Below are 19090 nucleotides of genomic sequence, written 5' to 3'. Positions count from 1 at the left end.
CAAATTAACCAGCAAATTAATAACCAATTAATTATTAAGGGTGTTTATATAACAACTGACTCTGTGCCCAGTATAGTGCCTTGCTCAGAATCATTGCTACATAAGTGCCAGCTGAGGAAGCAACACTATCAATCTTATGTATTTTATTTACTGCAGTAATTTTCTGTTTTGCTACTTGTCACAGTGAGAGCTTGAAACATGTGAAATAATAATAATTATTATTATGAAATCTTGAGAAGAGATGTTAAAACTTGTAGCATTAGTAAGACTGTAGGACAGACACATCCTTGCTTTAACATGAAGTCTTCATGGTGCACCTGCCAAAAAGTGCCCAGGTGAGCAAATTGTATAAAATGAACCAAATTTCCAACAATGAAGTTCATAATTATGGGTAAAATTGCAATGTTTCCAGAATCTCTCACCTGGCCTTAGTGCATCTCCATATCAATGGGTGTTTCCAAGGGGTGGAGAGAAGTAGTAGTGCATCTCCATATCAATAGGTGATTACAAGAGGGGTGGGGAGCAAGCACGCACTGGAGTGGAGAGGGGCCTTTGGAGCTAGGTCACAAGAGACATGGGCGAGCAGAAGTAGACAACTGCTTGCAAGCAATAAACGGGTTTCTCCCACTTTATTTTTCCCTTTGACTGATTTTGGCCTCAAAGGTTTATTTCCCCCAGGCTGGGAATACATTTTCTCCCCAGAGTTACAGGAACTAAGTGAACTAGTGGTGTTTTGTGATGATCAAATTTCTTCTTATGCTGTTATTTCTTGAACTTGAGACTTGCATTTGGGACATTCTTACTTGGTAGTAAAACCACAATTTGCACAGATGGCCCAGGCACATGTTTAGGCATAAGCCCAGTTGTTCCCTGGAGGCTGGCAGCCTTACCTGTGCAGTACCCTGAGCCTAGACTACATGAGGCAACCCTGAAATAACCCTGTACAAACAGAGTGAGATGAACCCATCTCTGGCCCTCATTCATTGGAGTTGGGGTGGAATGGGGAGGGACTGGTCAACTCTGACCTGAGATTGTAGGTCTGGACTAAACCAAGCCTTCTTATCTAGAAATCATCATAGTGCTGAACTAGCCATAGTCTGGGGAGGTGACAAGAGAAGGAACTAATTTTGCTAATATTAACAATGAAGATAATAAAATTAACTTTATAGTCAGTAAAATTAATATGGGCTGAGTATGTATCCATCACTACCCAGGGTGCTTTGCATGTGAATCACGTGTAATTCTTTCATCCTCAAAGCAATCCTTTGAGGTTGTGATTATTATTAATATCAGCTTATTAAACATTTTTAGTATTTCACCAAAGTAATTCATATACATAATTTAAACATGTATATGTCCTCTAATGAAGCCTAGTCTCACAACCTACTGTCTCTTCACCCCCAAATCTCACTCCCCAGTTACCTACTTTTAATTCATTCAGCTGTTTTTCTGTCATTTATCACCCAATCACACATATGCTCCCATTTCTCGATTTTTCCGTTTTAGACATTTTCTATTGTCTTTCCCTGTAAATGATGAGGACTCCATGGTTGGGCTTCACCTTCTACTTTACTTTTACTCTCCCCTGAGATGAACCCCTTGTTTCCTGGATCCTACATCTCCTCTCTGTTGGTTTACTCTACTGTTTCTGTGGCACACATCCTCAAGTAATCTTCCAAAATGTATAAAGAGTCCTCTTCTTTTCAGCCTTCCCCACACTTCTGCCTTCAGAGTACCTGGTCTCTGCTGTTCCAGAGCTTTCCAGAGCACCACAGCTAACATCAGCCTGCTTCTTGTAGGCTTCTCCCCTGCAGGCACTTAGCAGAACTAAGATACAACTCAAATAGGTCACTTCCTTTTGTCCAGATGTTCCCTGTTTCCAACTCTCATGTGCTCTCAAGCTGTCATCTTGCTCATTTTTTGTCCTTATTGATTTATATCTTTTTATGTTCTTACTGGCATTTTAGTGGGATTTCAGCAGGAAACATAAATGAATAAATGCATGTGTTCATTCTGCCATACTTAATTAGAAGACCCTTAGTCTACTTTTCAGATATATATATAACAGCTGAGCCTGAAAGAGGTTAAGGAATCTGCCTAAGGCCATGCAGCCACCACATGGACAGGCCCAGCTATAATTAAGCTCCTGAAATACCTTGCCAAGACCAGATGCCTACCTTGAGGAAACTCTAGGGTGGTCCCAGCAACCTCTCAGAGATCAGAGATGCAGGCTACAGACGCACCAACATTTGGCACTAAGCCCTGATCATAACTGTGAGCTCAGCCACCCTCTCCTCATGACAGTGCATCTGTGTCTTTATTCTATATCCCAAGTCTGTTTCACATTATCTAAAGGTTTTCATTATACACCCATTTATAAGTGGGGATGCTTCTGGGCCTGTGCTCCCACTAAACAAGAAATACCTAAAAAGGACTATGGATATAGTTCTCAGTTGGAATTGTATTATGAAAAAATAATCACAATAAAAAAATTAAACAAAGGGGCTTATGGCTGTTGCATTTTCAGTGTTTGCATACACTGCATACAGATACATACATGTGAGTGGTTTTGTTGGAGCACAGGAATACTGTTAATCTGGTGAATTCTCTTTCATTTTCACTCATTCATTCAATAAATCTTTACTGAGCACTCACAACATGCAAGGCATTGTGCTGGGCACTGGGGATCCAGCAAAAAAAAAGGAGACAGACCACAGCCCCTGCCCTTGTGGAACTCACATTCTAGTGGAGGAAACAGACCTGGGAGGGGCGTAATTTACTTTCCTCATTGGTTTCCAAGCCTATGGCAGAAATCAAGTCAGGAGGTCACAGATTTCAAGAAAAACTTATTGTTCCAAGAGCAGACAAAAATTCCTTTTACAAAAATCAGATTCCAAAATCTTGAAGCTTGAAGTCCATACAATTTCCTTACCAGACCTGGGGTTTCTCCCAACAGTTTGCCCAATCCAAGCACTTGACCTCTACCTAGTGACTTAGAGATGTTCTCTGACTTTCTCTGCATTCTGGGGCTGCAGCTACGTGATACCTCAGTATCAATGGTTTTCAAACAATTTTCACATCTCACAGTAGGAAGTTCATGTTATATTGTGATCCACTGACCATTATATGTGAATGGATATTTGTATATGTAAAATATATACTTTTGTTTCAGGTGTACATAGATATGCATGTACACACATATGTATATACATACATATATACATATGTACATGTGAAACAAAAGTTTCACATATCAATACTTATCCTTACTACTGGTGGTTCACAGTATTTACTATTCTATTTTATTATGATTGCAGCAATGCTGGTCATGACCCCCTAAATTGGTTTCATGGCCCATAAAAACCTGCAGTTTAAAAAAAGTGGATCTTGATAATAACTAAGAAAAACTCAGTTCCAAATCTGAGATACTTTTAAATAACCATGTGTTTGGAAATAGGAGAAAATATTTGGTATTTGTATTTAAAATTTTTTAAAACCTCAACCTTTAGATAGGATGTACACATCATAATGACAGGTTTTTGTTTAATTAAACTTCTCCCACACCTCTCCCCATGCCCTCCAGAGGGAGCCTAAAGCACCATAATTTGGCATAATCTGGATCTGGATCATAACACCTAAACCACACTGATCGTTAGGCCAGGGCCCTACCATGTGCTGTGAACTTGGGCTACTCCAGCTGATCCCTCAGCTAACATGTTATTCTTAAGGAGCAACGTCTTGTCACTCCCTCTGTCATGCTTTTGAATCTTAATTACCTGACCATCATCTCGATGCAAATCCAGGGCTCTGTTATTTTACCTGTTGCAGGTCTGAAAAGTTTTGGTTGGTGCTGAATTGTTGGGAAAATGAAAACTTGAGAATTATCTGTTAGGTCTGCATTTCCAAGATACCACCATGTCCCAAAACTGCATTTTGCATTTTTCTCATTGCCTGAAGTATTCAGTATAACTGTTCATATTCACTGAGCACATACTACATACTCTTAACCCCTGCCACATCCTCAGGAAGTTATTTACACATAATTTTCTATGTTAATGGGAGGAAGAGACCCAAACAAATTAATAAAGCACATGCTGACATTTTTCCTCTTAAGACACAGCTACTTCCAATCAGGTGCCTAGATTAATAATCAGAGATTTGGGCTCCCCCAGCTCCTCCCAACTCAACCCATCCTTGCTCTTTTGGTGGGAAGATGTTTGCAGAGGCCAGAGTCTGGAGGGTTGGGATCTAGCACCTCTGCAAAGCTAAGACAAATCTGAGATTTAGTTTATCCGTAACTTCCCCTGCTTTACCCATAACTGGAAAGTGTCTCTTGAGAGACTTAGGCTGTATGGAGACAGCACTAGAACTCACTCTTAACCCAGTGTTCAACTTCTAGGAATTTCACTACTCATGTTTCAAACCAATAACTTGAAATCGGCCATGGTGGGAATACGTACACCACCGAAATTGTCAAATGCTACAGATCAGTTTCCACTCCACCCCAAGCTGGTTGTTAGAGATTAGTTAGCACACCAGTACTAAACTGGGGTTGCTGATCGCCCCTCTCTGCTCTGCCCCCATGGGAGCCGACATATTTATCTGTCTAACCCCTCCCAGACCAGAAAAGAAGTCCGACCAGCCCATGTGTGAGGAGCACGAAGAGGAACGCATCAACATCTACTGTTTGAACTGTGAAGTGCCTACCTGCTCTCTGTGCAAGGTTTTTGGGGCACACAAGGATTGCCAGGTGGCTCCCCTAACTCACGTGTTCCAGAGACAGAAGGTAACAGAGCCTCACCAGCCCCTCCAGCCTGCTCTCTCTGTAGCCCCTTACAAGGTACCTTCTGGGTGACTGGCTCCCTTCTGCTGAAGGGGGATGCCTAAGCCATGCAGCCTTGAGGCTAGGAGGCCAGGAGGGCTGAGGGGTAGGGATGCTGCAGCACTGGTGCAAGTGGCCGCAGACTAGATTCCCTGGGGCAGAGGGGAAGGGATGCTGAGGTTCAGGAAGAGGTGCAGAGGGGAAAGGTCGCTGATTTAGCACCCTTTGAAGGTTGCTGAAGAACAGTAGTGCTATGGAAGCTTGTCCAAGCTCAGATGTTACCTGGAGTTCAGCCTGTAGATGAGGAAAGGATACTTTTTTACTCCAGTCACAGAATATTTTTCTTCATTCACTAATGAAAGTTTCCTTTTGTCCCCTCCCCAAGGCCTTTTCTCCCACAGTCCTAGTCGATGAGAGTTGCAATGAATGGCATTTCTTTAAAGAATAACTTTAAAACATTGTCTTGTGCTAGCCCTTAAGGCCAGGTTAAACTGGCCTCTTAGCCTTTCAACCGAGGCCATTTGCTGAAAGGCATCCTCTGACTGTGGTGCATGCCCCCACCCCAGGGCCTCAGCCTCAGCCCTCTCATTCTGACCAAACAGGGCATGTCTCTCGCTTATCACTAATCTGCCCACCTGGTTTCACCCACTGGCAGTAGCAACTCATCCATTTGATGCAAATAAATGTGGGGTCTTGTGCTCAAATAGATGCAGCCACTCTAGGCACATAGAATTTGAGTAACTCCACATCTTAGCCTCTTCTGTCAGAGAATCATACATTCCACATTTGGTCAGTTTTACTGTGAGGAGCAGAGTTGAAATCAAATTTAGAAGCCAAATTTATGGGTGACACAAGTTATAACCAGTGAGTACTAACTGCTTTTAAAAAAAAAGCAAATTTAACAAGATATCTATAACATTTACTTATTTTCCAATCCCCTTATGGCCCCTTTCTCCAACCACACCCTGCCCTTCAAGTCACAGCATGTAAGAACTGAATAGCAGCTGCTTCACACTATTCCTTCAAAGCCCTAGAAACTCATGTGGGACAGCCAGAAGGACAGACTGGCAGGACTTCCATCTGCTCCTGTTTGGTCGAAGCAGCTTCACTTTCACCTGTTAGGATTCTGTATTCCCTTCCATTTGAAGAAAGAGTTCTCCAGCTTGAAAATGTTTTACAACCACTCTTCTGGGCCAGTCTTCTCACTTTATATATGAGAAAAATAGGGTCTAAATTGATTACATATTCTGGTCAATATCATAGAGAAATTAAAGGCAGAGTTAGACCAAGCAGGTAGGTCTCCTAAGTCCCCATTCAGGGCTGTCTGGTGCTTCAGAGGCCAGCCACAGCAAGGGGGTGAGTACAAACAATGCAGTCTTTGGGTCAAAAGAGGAGTGGAATTTCAATTTCAAGTTTCTCCCCTAGAAGCAGTTATATGTTAGTTTCAAGTTTGTAATGACTTAGTCTAGTATATAAGTGTTTGTGCGCCCAGCACATAGAAGGTGCATAATAATGTATATTGAATCAGTGAATAAGTTAATATTTGCTATATACATTCCCTAGTAAAATGGACCCTGAGATATACTAGGCAAATAATTCATTTTGGGTCCCTGAAGTCACATATTAGACTCTACTCAATTTATAAGGAATACATAAAAGTCTTGAGGTTGAATATATTATTCCCTGTCACTGGCCTATTCAGTGTTCTTAATGTTTTTATCAGGATCCAGTCTCCATTAACAATCTGATGAAAACTATGAAGCCTCTTCCAAGACCAATGCATTTCTATTCACACCCATGTAGAATTCTATTTCCAAGATCAGGACGTTCACAGGCCTCCCACTCAGTCACTCCTATGGGGCTCAGTGGACCCTAGATTAAGGATCCCTGAGGACCACCCATGAACTAGAAAACCCCCTCACATCCCTTTTTTCTCTTCATTAGTCTGAGCTCAGTGATGGCATTGCTGTCCTCGTGGGAAGCAACGACCGAGTCCAAGGAGTGATCAGCCAGCTGGAGGACACCTGTAAAACTGTTGAGGTAAGTCAAATAACCCCAGCAGAGTGTAAACCACACCTGAACTCCAGAGGCTGTGGCCGCCTCAATGCCACACTAGAAATCCCTGTTTTGACATTTCCATCTTTCCTTCGAGAGTGACCTCTTTCCTGACATTTCCCTGAAATGTTCTTCTCCTGGCACAGGAAGATAAGTTTCACATGAGTCAAAAAGGCAGATTTTGACTCCATTTACTAGGGTGGTTGATACATGTGTTGTTTTCTTGGTCAACATGTTGTCCAAGGGTAGCTACAAGAAAAATCAATTCCCAGTAATGAAAATGACCATTGTCCACCATCACAGCCTGATTTCATTGTGGAAATCCAAACAGTCTTAAGAAATGCTAGCTAGTGCTTTAGAAATCAAGTGGAGGCTTGAGGTGCATGTCTGCATGCTAATGGAGGGCTGCAAGGGGCTAGCAGGAGGAGAAAGTCCTGCTTGGAGAAGGATTCCAAAACACCAGAGTTCTGGCTTGTTCATTTTGCCTCTGCCTGGCCTAGTGCCTGGTACATAATAAGTACTTATTAAAAACTTGATGAACAAATGTATGTATGGCTGGCTATTTAGCTCACACTTCAGTTAAGCATATAAGAAATCTTGGGAATCCACTTTTACTCAAGATCAAATATAAACTATATAATGGCTGAAAGCAAAATGCTGAAGCCTAAAGAGGTTTAGCTGTGTTTATAGGTTTATCTGAGGGAGATATCTTTTCAAGAACTGAAGATTCACAGACTAATTAAGCCACACTCCATAGGGGGCAAGTATAAGACATCTGGATTTGAGTCCGGATCTCTGGCTCTGTAACATGGAAAAGCTTATCATGACCTACCTGCTCTAAGTTTTGGGATTATTTGTTTGGTTGGGGTTTCTTCAGTTGGACCTCAGGTGCAGAGAGTTAAGGCATTGTACTGCTCAGTTCCGGGCATATTTCCCTTATTGCTGTGGGCAAGGCCCCTCTTGTTATCTACTTATTTCCTCTTATCCCCATTTCCCACTCCTGTCCTCTTCTCTGTACATAACCACTCTAACATGTTTGATGTTCTTTTTCTTTTTACCTGTATTCTTATAAAATGTATATTTTTATATGCATATCTTTTACTTTTATAAATGGTATTGTATTGTATTTCTCATTCTGTTTCTTACTGTTTTGAACCAAGTATTATGTGTTTAAGATCTTCACATGCACATGCAGAACCTCAGTTTTCTCCTCTGTAAAATTGGGGCAATCTTGGTTACCGTGAAAAATGAGATAAGCATAAGCCAGATGCTTAGCGCAGCAGCCGGCCCCCAGTGAGTGCCTGAGAAATGCCATGCGTGCCCTTATGATTTTATCATTAGGAAAGCAAATTCTGTCACAGCCAAAGGCCACTTCCTCATGGTGGCTTCAGACAGTGGCCATAACCATTTCATTTTAGATTTACACATCATTAACACCAATGTCCTCTCTTCTTTATACTCATATTCCTGAAAAGAGCCATGATGAATCTGGTTTCCATTTACAGAAAGAAAGTTTTTTCTTGGTGAAGAGCCCAAAGAGATTCCCAAATGGACAATATAAGCTTTTTTTCTTTCAACTTAATTACAGTAAAGGCCAAACACAACTTGCTCATGAAGCCATGAATCAGCGCCCCAGGGCGGTGCCTCGCTGAGTCTCGAGTGTATAAATAGGAGTGTGTTCTGGTGGGCGACTGAGGTAATTTCTATACTTGCCTCTGGTCAGGCCTCCACCAGACCTGTTGGGGAACAGGGAACAGGATTTCTGTCCAGGACAAAGAGGCTGGAGAACACATGTGAAAAGCTCTGTGGGTCACACTTGGCCTTGAGCAAATACAAATGACTTGGGCTCTACGTGGCCAGCATCAAAGGACATTGAGAGGGCAGGAGAGATTTGACACCTGGTTTTCTTCCTGGAGGCCAGTCAGGGGAGCAATAGGAAGCAGCTGTTTTTTTCTTTCACTTGCGAACAAGATGAGAGGGAACAGGTTTGAAGTTAAGCCAGCAGAAGGGATTTAGTGCTGATATCAGGAAGAACTTCTTGACACTGAAGGTCAGGATTATTACCACTGTTATTACTGATAAAAACATCCATCAAACATGATGCACTTCTGTGCCTTCACAGGCTGCCGGAGGAGGTGTGCGATTGCTCCCGGCAGGGCTGTAAGATGAGGCTGTGAATTGGCAGAAGTCTTAAAAGCGCCCCTCCTTTCCCTTTTACCTGTTTTATTTCACTTCTGTGATTTTTACCTTGAGGAAATAAGATGCAAAAAGCAGTATATAAAACAGTATAGAACGTATATATTCATAAATAACCCTCAGAAACATTCACGGGGGGCAGGAAACCCAGAAGCCAAAAAGGTTAAGAGTAAAGGCGTAGTGGGACTGCAGGTGGTTTTCAGTGCCTTCCTTATATATTCCTGTATTTTGTTTTTCAAAAGCAGCCTGACATTCCTAATAACCACTAAAAGAATGAATGAATCAATCAATCAATGTGGCTCAGATAATCACAGTTCTTTCAGATCAGAGTAAGTGGCTCATTTGGAGATGAAGGTATTAGCTCAGAACCCCATGGACATTTCTGATTGTATAATTCCTACTTGATGCAAATATCCTCCATTTGAAGAGGCCCTGAGGACAGAGACGGCCACAAATGGCCACACTGTGCACCTGTAATCACAAAAGTGATCTTCCATAGAGCCAGGACCTTATCAGTGGGCAAGCTCATTTTATGCCAGCCTGCAAGGCAGTGTGCTTAGCTTAAAGTGAAACTGTCCTACCTTGCTGAGCAGATGAATTCTGTACCTGGGTCAGGGCCACAGAGCTCCTGCATCTCCCTTTCTGCCTGGGGGTGTTGTTTTCCTTTCCTGCTTTGCTCACCACCTGCCTGGAAACATTTTCTGAAGCCATTGGTGGCTCCCAGCCTGGAATGGGAACTGGAGCAGCCCCCGGGGCACTGCCCTTCCCTAATTACCTCTCTGGCCTCTCACCCTGGAGCCTGGACACCTGCTCTGTGGCAGTAGTGCCCATTCCTTGCTCAACTCCAATTTTGTCCTTAATCATGTACTGTTTTGCAGGGCTGGCCTGGTAGGCACCTGGCCCAGGAACAGTCCTGGAGAGCTGCTGAGCTGAGGCTAAATCACACTGTGGACTTCACGTTATCCTTTAAAACTAATAAATGCAGTTGACTGGAGTTTAGAATGATTATGAGGGTGGCTTGAGAAGCCATGTAGTCACAAAAGGGCAGCCTGAATTGTGTCAAAAGAGAGTGGCATTTTCTCTCGGGCAGATGGGGGCGTGAAGGAGCCTTCAGTCTTTTTGGCCCTTCTGGCTGAATGTGGCTCAGACTGAGACAGTCCCAGAGCTCTCAATGTGGGAGGGCCTTCTAGGCTGTTTTAGATGAGCCCAGCATAGTTTGGAACTACACTAGCCTTTCCAAGTCTAGGGATATCCTTGGACTGGCTGGAACGGAGTGGGGTCTGCTGGCAGGAGTAGAAAAGTACACAGCCTCAGGAGGTCTCTGCTTCCAGAAAAATGTGCTTGACTTCCATTCCCCTTCCCTAGAAATCATAACATCCCTTTTGTAGCTTTTACAAATGGCACTTATCCTATGTCAGGATACCCCAGAGGGTAGGCTATTAATACAGGCTGTCCTGAGGGCAGGTCGGCAGGCCTAGAAATGATTCTGTTTTGTACAGATGGCCATCTAAGGGAAACAGCTATTTGTTGAATAAATATTCAATCTTGAACATTACCAATATCTGAAAATGACAACTTTAATAAAATCTTCCAACAATTTTACAAGAAGAATAAATCCATTTTACTTCCCAAACATTAATTTTATCTGGCTTAAGAACATTGTTTATGAAGTTACAACTAGGAAATATGACTATTTACAAATCGTTTTAATATAAGCATGCCAGAATTTTTAAGGCAATATAACATATTCTTAAAAGAACAGATATCAGAGTTTGAATTTTAGTCGCCTTGGGCAAGTCACTTAAACTTTCTATTCCTCGACTTCCTTAGTGGTACAGCAGGGTGAATGATGTCTCCTACACAGTGCTGTGATGACTAAGCTGGGGTTGAGAGGCACATGCCAGGGGCTCAGAAGGTGTCATCTCGTGTTGTTCTCCCAGTCACCAGGGAAAGCACACACATTCTGATGCAGATCATTGTTTGAACCACTGGAGCATCTGGAGCGCCTCTGAAATGGTGTCAGGATAAGACTACCAGGGTGGTGGTCAGTTACGATGGTGGGACTAAACAACTCCCTGCAGAGGAAAAAACTGCAAGTGAATGGAATTTGACATTTGCTTTATTCTTTATCTAAGAGGCTCTGTGGTAACTCAAAATACTGGCAACCAAGGAAGACTAAACGTCTTGCAGGCAACATGAAGCAAAGGGGAGTGAATTCAACAGCTGCTCAGCATGCCATGATCTTGTGGCTTTTGCTGAACCATGGGGCTCAAGTCAGTAGGGCCTCACCTGGCCCTCAGCCTGCCAAGGGTTTCCTCAGACAGCTTCTAAATGATCTGGACTAGCCCAGTAAATTCCTAATGCTAAGAACCCCAGAAGTAAGCAACAGAAATCCCGTAAGTTATAACATAATTCTTCTAACACAAAGGGGGTGGCATCATGATATGGTGGAAAAGAGCATGAGTTTGGGAGTCCTGAACCCCTTGGCCACTGATTAGAGTTGCACTGAGCTGGCACAAAGGTGCCTCACTGATGGGAGAGAGGCTGAATTCCAGCCCATGTGCTGGAAGGATGGTGTTCTTCTAACGTATTGCAGGGCAGACACCTAGATTCTTACCCTAGTCTGCATTCATAGGACTTCTGCCTAGTGCAAGTAATTGGGGCTTTGTGAGTGAAGGGTTGACCTTGATTTCCTTGGGAGAATTTTCCTACCTTAATATAGTTCTTTCTTCAGCATTATTAATCTACTGTCTGCTTTTTTATAATTTTGTGTGTGTGTGTTGGGGGTGGGAGGTAGCAGAAAGAAAACCCTAACTGGCTTCGTAAAGGCAATTTTGAAGTACTATATTTCAAATGAAGCTGAGTGGGCACTTCCAGACCCAGAGTTTTGAATGTTGGAGGAATGTGGTGGAGATATGAATGGGCCGAGTAGAGCCACAGTTGTTCAGTGACAAGTGGTGGGGCTAAGAGCTTATCTTCAGCTCTATTTTGGTCACAGAAGCATGCTCCTTACATGGTAAGAGCAGTGGTTACAACTTAGGTTTTTCCTGTCATGGCCCTGGCACATTCCCAAGCTGGGATTGATGTCGCATCACTTGGACATATAATTTATGTCTTGGTGCTGTCACTGACCCCTCAGAAACCTGTCGGGTATGGAAAGAGGCATTCCATAGCCCGAAGACTGGATTATCTGCACATTTACCCAAAGTTGTAGTGTCTCGGGACTGGAAAGTCAGGAGGGAGCTTAGCAATTCTCCAGTGCCATCCTTTATTGTTCTGAGGCTAAATGTTTGCACAACTAATTTTTGCTGATTTCTTTTGAGCACTGAATGAAGCAAAGGCTTGGAATATCTACTTACATACATATTCCTTTAGAACAGAACAAAATAGTGCATTTTATTTGCCAGGTAACAACTGCTTTTCACAGTATGTAGTCATGTAATAATAAAAATTAAGCATATCTTATGCATGGGGTAGCATTTCCTATAATACAAAGAAGCAAATGATAGTTGCTATTAAAACAATAGTAATTTTATCCAAATTCAATAGTATACAAATCATTTTTTAAAAATTAGAAATAAGATAATATTTGGAATTGAAAGTAATAAAAGTATAAAGTAGTTATTCTATTTAAGTCACTAAATAAAATTTATATGGATGAAATAAGTGATCTAATTCTTGACTTGAGAGAACACACTAGCCATGACTTCATATATATCAGTCTCATTACAAATGATTTGTCTTTCATGAACTTGAATGTCCTCAGACACATCATATAGAAGAAAACGTTTATGAAACAAAGACATTTTACCAGTACCATATCTTAATATTCATTATAAATGTTTCAAATGCACAATTCACTTTAGTAAAATAAACTAGAAACCATCATATGTTCATCAAGTAAACAGTAAAGCTTCTGAACATCAATGAGGCATATTTCAGGAATGGAGTAGGCACATGGTAGACTGTGAGCTTAGAACAGAAAGATATACAGTGAAAGAAAGTTTTATTGGGAAGCTACTAGCAGGCTTAAGTTCCTAGGCATTGGGATAGTCCAAATCTCAGGCTAAATGGATGCAAATTTGACAAGCCCAGCAATATCCATGTCTGGACACGCTATGTGGGCCCTGTCCTATACCTTTGACCACTGCTGAGACTCCACTCATTTTCATCCCCTCCCCATACCTCTTCTGTTCCTGCTCATCCTAAAGATCAAACTCAAGCACCACTTCCTCTAAGTTTTTCCTGAGCTAGTGCCCCCTACCCTCCTGGAATGTCTTCCACCCACATGCTTCTATAAAACCTGGTATAAATCTCTAACATATTTCAATTAGTCAGTCTACCAGTTCATAGTATATCACAGACCAGTCTTTCTCATTCAGTGAACTGTGAGCTCCTTGAGAACAGGAACTATGTTTAACTTATTGTTGGGTCCCATAGTGTAAAGCATAGTAGTTTACACAAATGACATGCTTAGGAATAGTTTGTTAAATGAATGAATGGATGCATAAATGACAGCAATAATCGGTGATTACTATCAAAATGTGGAGTCTCAGCAGTGGTCAAAGGAATAGGACAGGGCCCACATAGTGTGTCCAGACATGGATATTGCTGGGCTTGCCAAATTTGCATCCATTTCCAAATATTTAGCCTGAGATTTGGACTATCACAACCATTGTATCTCCTTCATGCATTATAAGCAGCTATAAAATAAGAGAAGAACTGACTGTGTCCCAAGGGAAGCAGTGGAGTGAGGGATGTATTTCTTGCACATTTGTAGAGTATCTTCATAATCAACAATTTCGGTTTTTTGCCCCCTTTGACCTCTTACTCTGAGAAAAGTAGAGAAATTAGGGAGAAATAAAACATGATTTTAAGAAATCTACCTAGCAGATATCTACTGACTGACTATTGTCCAAGATGGTGTTGTCCAAGGTGGTATGTCCTAGGCAGACCCAGACTCTATTCTCATGGAGACCATAATTTATATATTTAAGAAATTTGTGTAAAGGAAGAAAGTGATACATGACATCAAGGAGACCAATGTTTACTAAAATGAAGGAACATGTAATAAGTGTCATATGAAGGTCAGGGATGTCAGAAATAATTTAGCTGTGTTCCCAAGAAGCCCCCAACAGGCAGGAGAGCTATTCTGGATCATCACGGTTCAAAACCTTCTCTCAGCTGTAAAGGTCCTAGACCCAGAGATGGTGAGGTCTAAGGAGATTGGCACACATGCACACCAAGCTTACTGGAGTTTGAAAAACCAAAAGGCCAATAACCAGGCCAACTAGAAAGTTAATTATGATTTAAACATGGCCTCAGAGTAAAGGGAGTTGGATGGTTCTGGAGATGCTTCAGCCATGTAAGGCAAATGAACAAGCCTAAGGCTGACTTCCCATACAGCCTTTCTCTCTGGGATTCAAAGACCAGATCCAGTATTCCCCTCTCTTAAACAGTATTGGATACATAGAGGACCTGGTAGATACAGATATATACCATCAATGGTAACTATTATGGGATTTCAGAAGACTAAAAGATAACTTTCAGTCATAGAGATCAGGAAAGCTTTATGGAAGAAGTAGTATTTCAACAATGTCTTTATGGTTGTTTAGAGTTTGTAACTAATTGGGAAAGAACATTCTAAACAGAGGAAAGAGCATGCACAAAGGAACTGAATGGTTCATTTTTGCTGGACATAGGGTATGTGAGAGTGAATAGTAGAATTTTATGAAGGAAACCTGGAACCTGGTCATGGAGGGGCTTGAAAGCCAGTTATGAAGTTTAAATGTTATTCTTTGGACACTGGGGAGTCACATCAAAGAAAAAGCACTGTATTCCAGGGAAATGTACTCAAGAAAAATGAATTGGGACACAGCATGTGACTTGGCTTGAAGTGGGGAATCCCAGATGCAGAGGCCATTGGGAAGCTTCAGGATGTACATGGGAGGACCAAAACTAGGACAGTGACAGTGTCAGTGGGGCAGAGAGACATTGAGGGGTACAAACCAGGAAGTACCATAGCTCTTCCCTTACATACACACACACACACACACACACACACACACACACACACACACTTCACTTCAAAGCAAAATATAAACCTATAAGCCATATAACCAATATATGATTTAAAATAAGACCTGTTCTAATTTCTATGACATTCTCCATTTATAAAGAAAAGAAGATTGAATAATCATTTACCCATTTAGCCAATTTGGTCGATTTTGAATTGTCTAAGTATCAACTTTGATAGAAATGGGATTTGCAAAGCATGAACACACTGGGAATTTACACCTAAGGAACAGCTTATGGGAAAAGAAAAAATCCTATGTAAGTTTTCTTGTCTCCCAAATTGTCCAAGGTGATTTCTCCAAATAGATGCTCTTTCAAACATTTTCTGACATTAGCCAACCCAACTAACAGGAATGCTGCAGAAAACAGAAACAGGAACTTTGTGAGAAGTTTGATCACCTGTACGGCGTCCTGGAGGAGAGGAAGAATGAAATGACCCAGGTCATCACCCGAACCCAGGAGGAGAACCTAGAGCACGTCCGTGCTCTCATCAAGAAGCATTCTGATCATCTGGAGAATGTATCAAAGTTGGTTGAGTCAGGAATTCAGGTCATGGATGAGCCAGAAATGGCAGTGTTTCTGCAGGTAAGTATCCTTTTGTCATCTGAGGAAACTAACCCAGAAGGTGGGTTCTGGAGAAGGAGCTGTCACCACATTGTCATTATTTATGCATATCTCATTTTGATCTATTTTACCAACTAAAATATAAGCCCATTTTGTGCTAATATCTCATGTGTTTAAACAATTTCATAAGCATATATTTTAGAGACCATGACATTACTTAAATATAAGAGGGTTCTGGTATAAAACAGTTATTTATGGCATTTAGAAACAAAGCTAGAAGAGTTTCAGAGTCAGCAAAGGAAAGAACTAAGTCTCAACACTGTCTTTGATGAAAAGAATTTAAGTAGCCCTTTTGTTTGCTTTCACAGAATGCCAAAACCCTGTTACAAAAGTAAGTAATTTAAATTTTACAGAAAATGCATACTTTTCATTTTTACCCAATGCTATCAAACTTTAAACAGTGACAGAAAGCAGCAGCTTGTCTCTTTTGCAGAATTTCTGAAGCATCAAAAACATATCAGTTGGAGAAAATAGAACATGGTTATGAGAATATGAACCACTTCACAGTCAACCTCAATAGAGAAGAAGAAATAATACGCAGAATTGATTTTTACAGAGGTTTGTTATTCTTGTGACCATTTGGCCAAAACTGCAAGTGTGTGAAAGCTGCAGGTGGGTTCCCTGGGAGAAAAGGGGGATTCAGAATCACCTCCAGAATGGATATCGACAGTTTTGCAAGGATCATAATCCAATGCGAAGCTCTGTTTCATTACAGAATCATATAGTTTGTTGACAGTATTTATTTAGCTTTACATATCACAGTGTCTATTACAGGCATTTGGGTAGTCAAATTAATAATTTATGGTGATGCTGATATCTCAACTTCACCCCTATACAAGGTGTTAGCCCAATGATGTAAGGTGTCATCAAATGCAAGGCTAAGTATGAGATAAAAGCAAAACACACAAGACATTTGGTTAGATATTGTAGCACATCCACTTAATCAAACTCTAGAGGGCAAGAATGCTAATGAGTCACAGAATAAATTACAACCCGGAAAGAAAACTAGGCCTAAGTGTACTTCATGAGTTATAAATGCATCCCTACCATTCGGCACAGAAATCCCACTCCTGGAAATTTATCCCGATGAAATAATTGAAAAGAGGAAAATAACCCTGGCGCTGACCAAAACTTTGGTTGTCTTGATTCATCCTAGCCCAGCTAGATGACAGGACTCCTCAGCTAGACCTAACAATGCCATGAAGCTCTATCATTGTCTGCACATGTAACTTTAGAAGCAAATCTTCAGGATGGATATTTTTAAAATATTACATAGTATTGCTCGCTCCTTAATATTGCCTGAGGGAATATTAAGATGAATGGTTTAGGAAAAGTCATGGCTTTGCGACAAAAGTCAGCGTTCACTGAACAAAGGAAGTGAGAAATTAAAACAAGACAAGGGTTTTGTATGATTTTTGTGATAGGGAAGAGAGTTCAATTTCCATTCAGCTATTATTCCAGAGTTAAATAAATGCCAATCCCTGTCCACCAGGATCTTGAAGATGTGACGGACTATGATAAAAATGTGAACAGACTCTGGGCGTCAGGTGCATGGTGTACAGTGGTGATGAAAACTGCGCTTTGTACTGGGAAGGGGAGCGAGGAGGACAGTGAGGCCAGGGCCCTCCATCACCTTGGTCCTACCCACATTGCTGGGGGTACATGTCATGAGTGGGCCACTGTCAAGCATCTGACGGAGAGGCTTTCCTTGGCCCTGACCTTAATCTGGGCTATAAACACTGGCCTCACAAATTGTCTTCATAGCTGTAGTGGTAATTCTAATGATTTTTTAAATATATTGACTTACCAGAAGAGGAAGAAGAGGAAGAAGAAGAAGAAGGAGAAGCAGAAGCAGAAGAAGGAAGAGGAGGAGGAGGGGCAGAAGGAGAAGTGGGGGGAGAAGTAGTAGAAGTGGAAGATGTAGAAAATGTTCGAACAGAGTCATCAGGAGAAGATGAAAGTCTGGAGAAAGCCTCAGAACCTGCTCAGCTGGCCCCTGAGCTCCGGCCTGCCCTGGGGCCACCTCTGCCTTCCTCTTCAGAGCCACCTCCAGTTGCTGCAGATGCCCCAGTGACACAGGTAACCGTTTACAAGTTCCCTCCTACGGGGCAGACAGGTGTGCCTCCTTGCTGAACAAATCATTCTACCTTCAGAAAAGGATGACAATATGGCAGACATTTGTATGTGGAAGACAAAAGATGTCAGGGCAGCCACATTGTCAGGGAGAAAAGCAAAAGGCCTCTAGGTGATCCAGTAGGCTTGTTGTTACAACTGGTTGGCAAGACTTAGTTTGACACCAGTAACACCCTCAAATCTGAGGCAATCTTTGGAAATTGTGTCTGTGTGGTATGTATAACATGTTATTTCATAGACAGCCAAAATCATGAGGATTGGGTCTGCTCTGAATACAGATATAAGGTACAGGGTGAGAAATAATATAGGGTAAGAAATAAAAATGATTATACTTTCATAACTGACTTTTCTATAGATAATAGAAGTAAATAAAGTAAAAAAGCCATGCTGGTTTATGGTTTATGTGTCTGTTGTTAACCCTGATATGTAACTAAATCTTTCATCCAGTGGACAAACAAAACCTTAATTTTCTGTCTATCTGTCATTTGTTGACATTATGTGTTGACAGAATTGTTTAAAACATTTCTTAGGAAGTAAGCTCATTCCAAATTCTGTAACTGATTGGCTGACCTTATGTTTCTAAGACAGCACCGTCCAGTTTTCAAGCCTTTGACTGACTGCATGATACCTTTGGCAGACAGGCCCCAACCCACTGAGTTTGTGAGCAATTCAAACTCATCAAATAGGGGCCCTGGTTTTGCACCTGCTTTCAAAGCGAGTTAAAATGATCTATAGAAACAAAACCTCTGAGTATGAACTCAGAGATGGGATTATAGTTTATTCTCTGTCTCCATAGGATTATAGTTCCTAGAATCTTGAAATTCTGGGCATACCAATTGCACTGAAATTGAAGAAGGGTGTAGTAACTAAATGAGAGTTGGATCTGATCAATAAGATCAATTTTTGGTTTTAGAAAAGAGTTTTGGGAAGCCCACATATGATATCAAGAAATTAATTCTGGTCAATAGTTTGACCTTTCTCCCATATTAGTTATTTTATAAGCATCTTTCATTTGAAGCTTCTGCTGTCTGCCTGCCCAGGTTGCCATCTAGTGAAAAGAAAAGCTCAGAAAAGAAGAGGAGACACATGCAGATGCTGAGACAGAGGGGTGCTGTCAGCATTCCTTCCCTTAGCACTGGTGGAGGATGGGATGAGCTGAGACACACTAAATCAGGCCCTGAACAG

At 41.5% G+C, this 19090-nt stretch overlaps 1 protein-coding gene across 5 annotated transcripts in view; it reads left to right on the top strand.

The window, feature by feature from the left end:
* Positions 1-19090, top strand: part of TRIM55 (tripartite motif containing 55) — a 46220-nt gene that overhangs the window by 8149 nt on the left and 18981 nt on the right. For all 5 annotated transcript variants that reach the window (XM_036886266.2, XM_036886268.2, XM_036886265.2 and 2 more), the window contains exons 3-8: positions 4621-4786; positions 6767-6862; positions 15500-15733; positions 16081-16103; positions 16206-16330; positions 17583-17851. In XM_036886266.2, coding sequence (XP_036742161.2) covers positions 4621-4786; positions 6767-6862; positions 15500-15733; positions 16081-16103; positions 16206-16330; positions 17583-17851 — 913 coding nt within the window. The remainder of the gene's footprint in view (positions 1-4620; positions 4787-6766; positions 6863-15499; positions 15734-16080; positions 16104-16205; positions 16331-17582; positions 17852-19090) is intronic.

This window comes from Manis pentadactyla, chromosome 3 (genome assembly GCF_030020395.1).
Source record: "Manis pentadactyla isolate mManPen7 chromosome 3, mManPen7.hap1, whole genome shotgun sequence".
Lineage (NCBI taxonomy): Eukaryota > Metazoa > Chordata > Mammalia > Pholidota > Manidae > Manis > Manis pentadactyla.
This window is presented reverse-complemented; position numbering and strand designations above follow the sequence as displayed.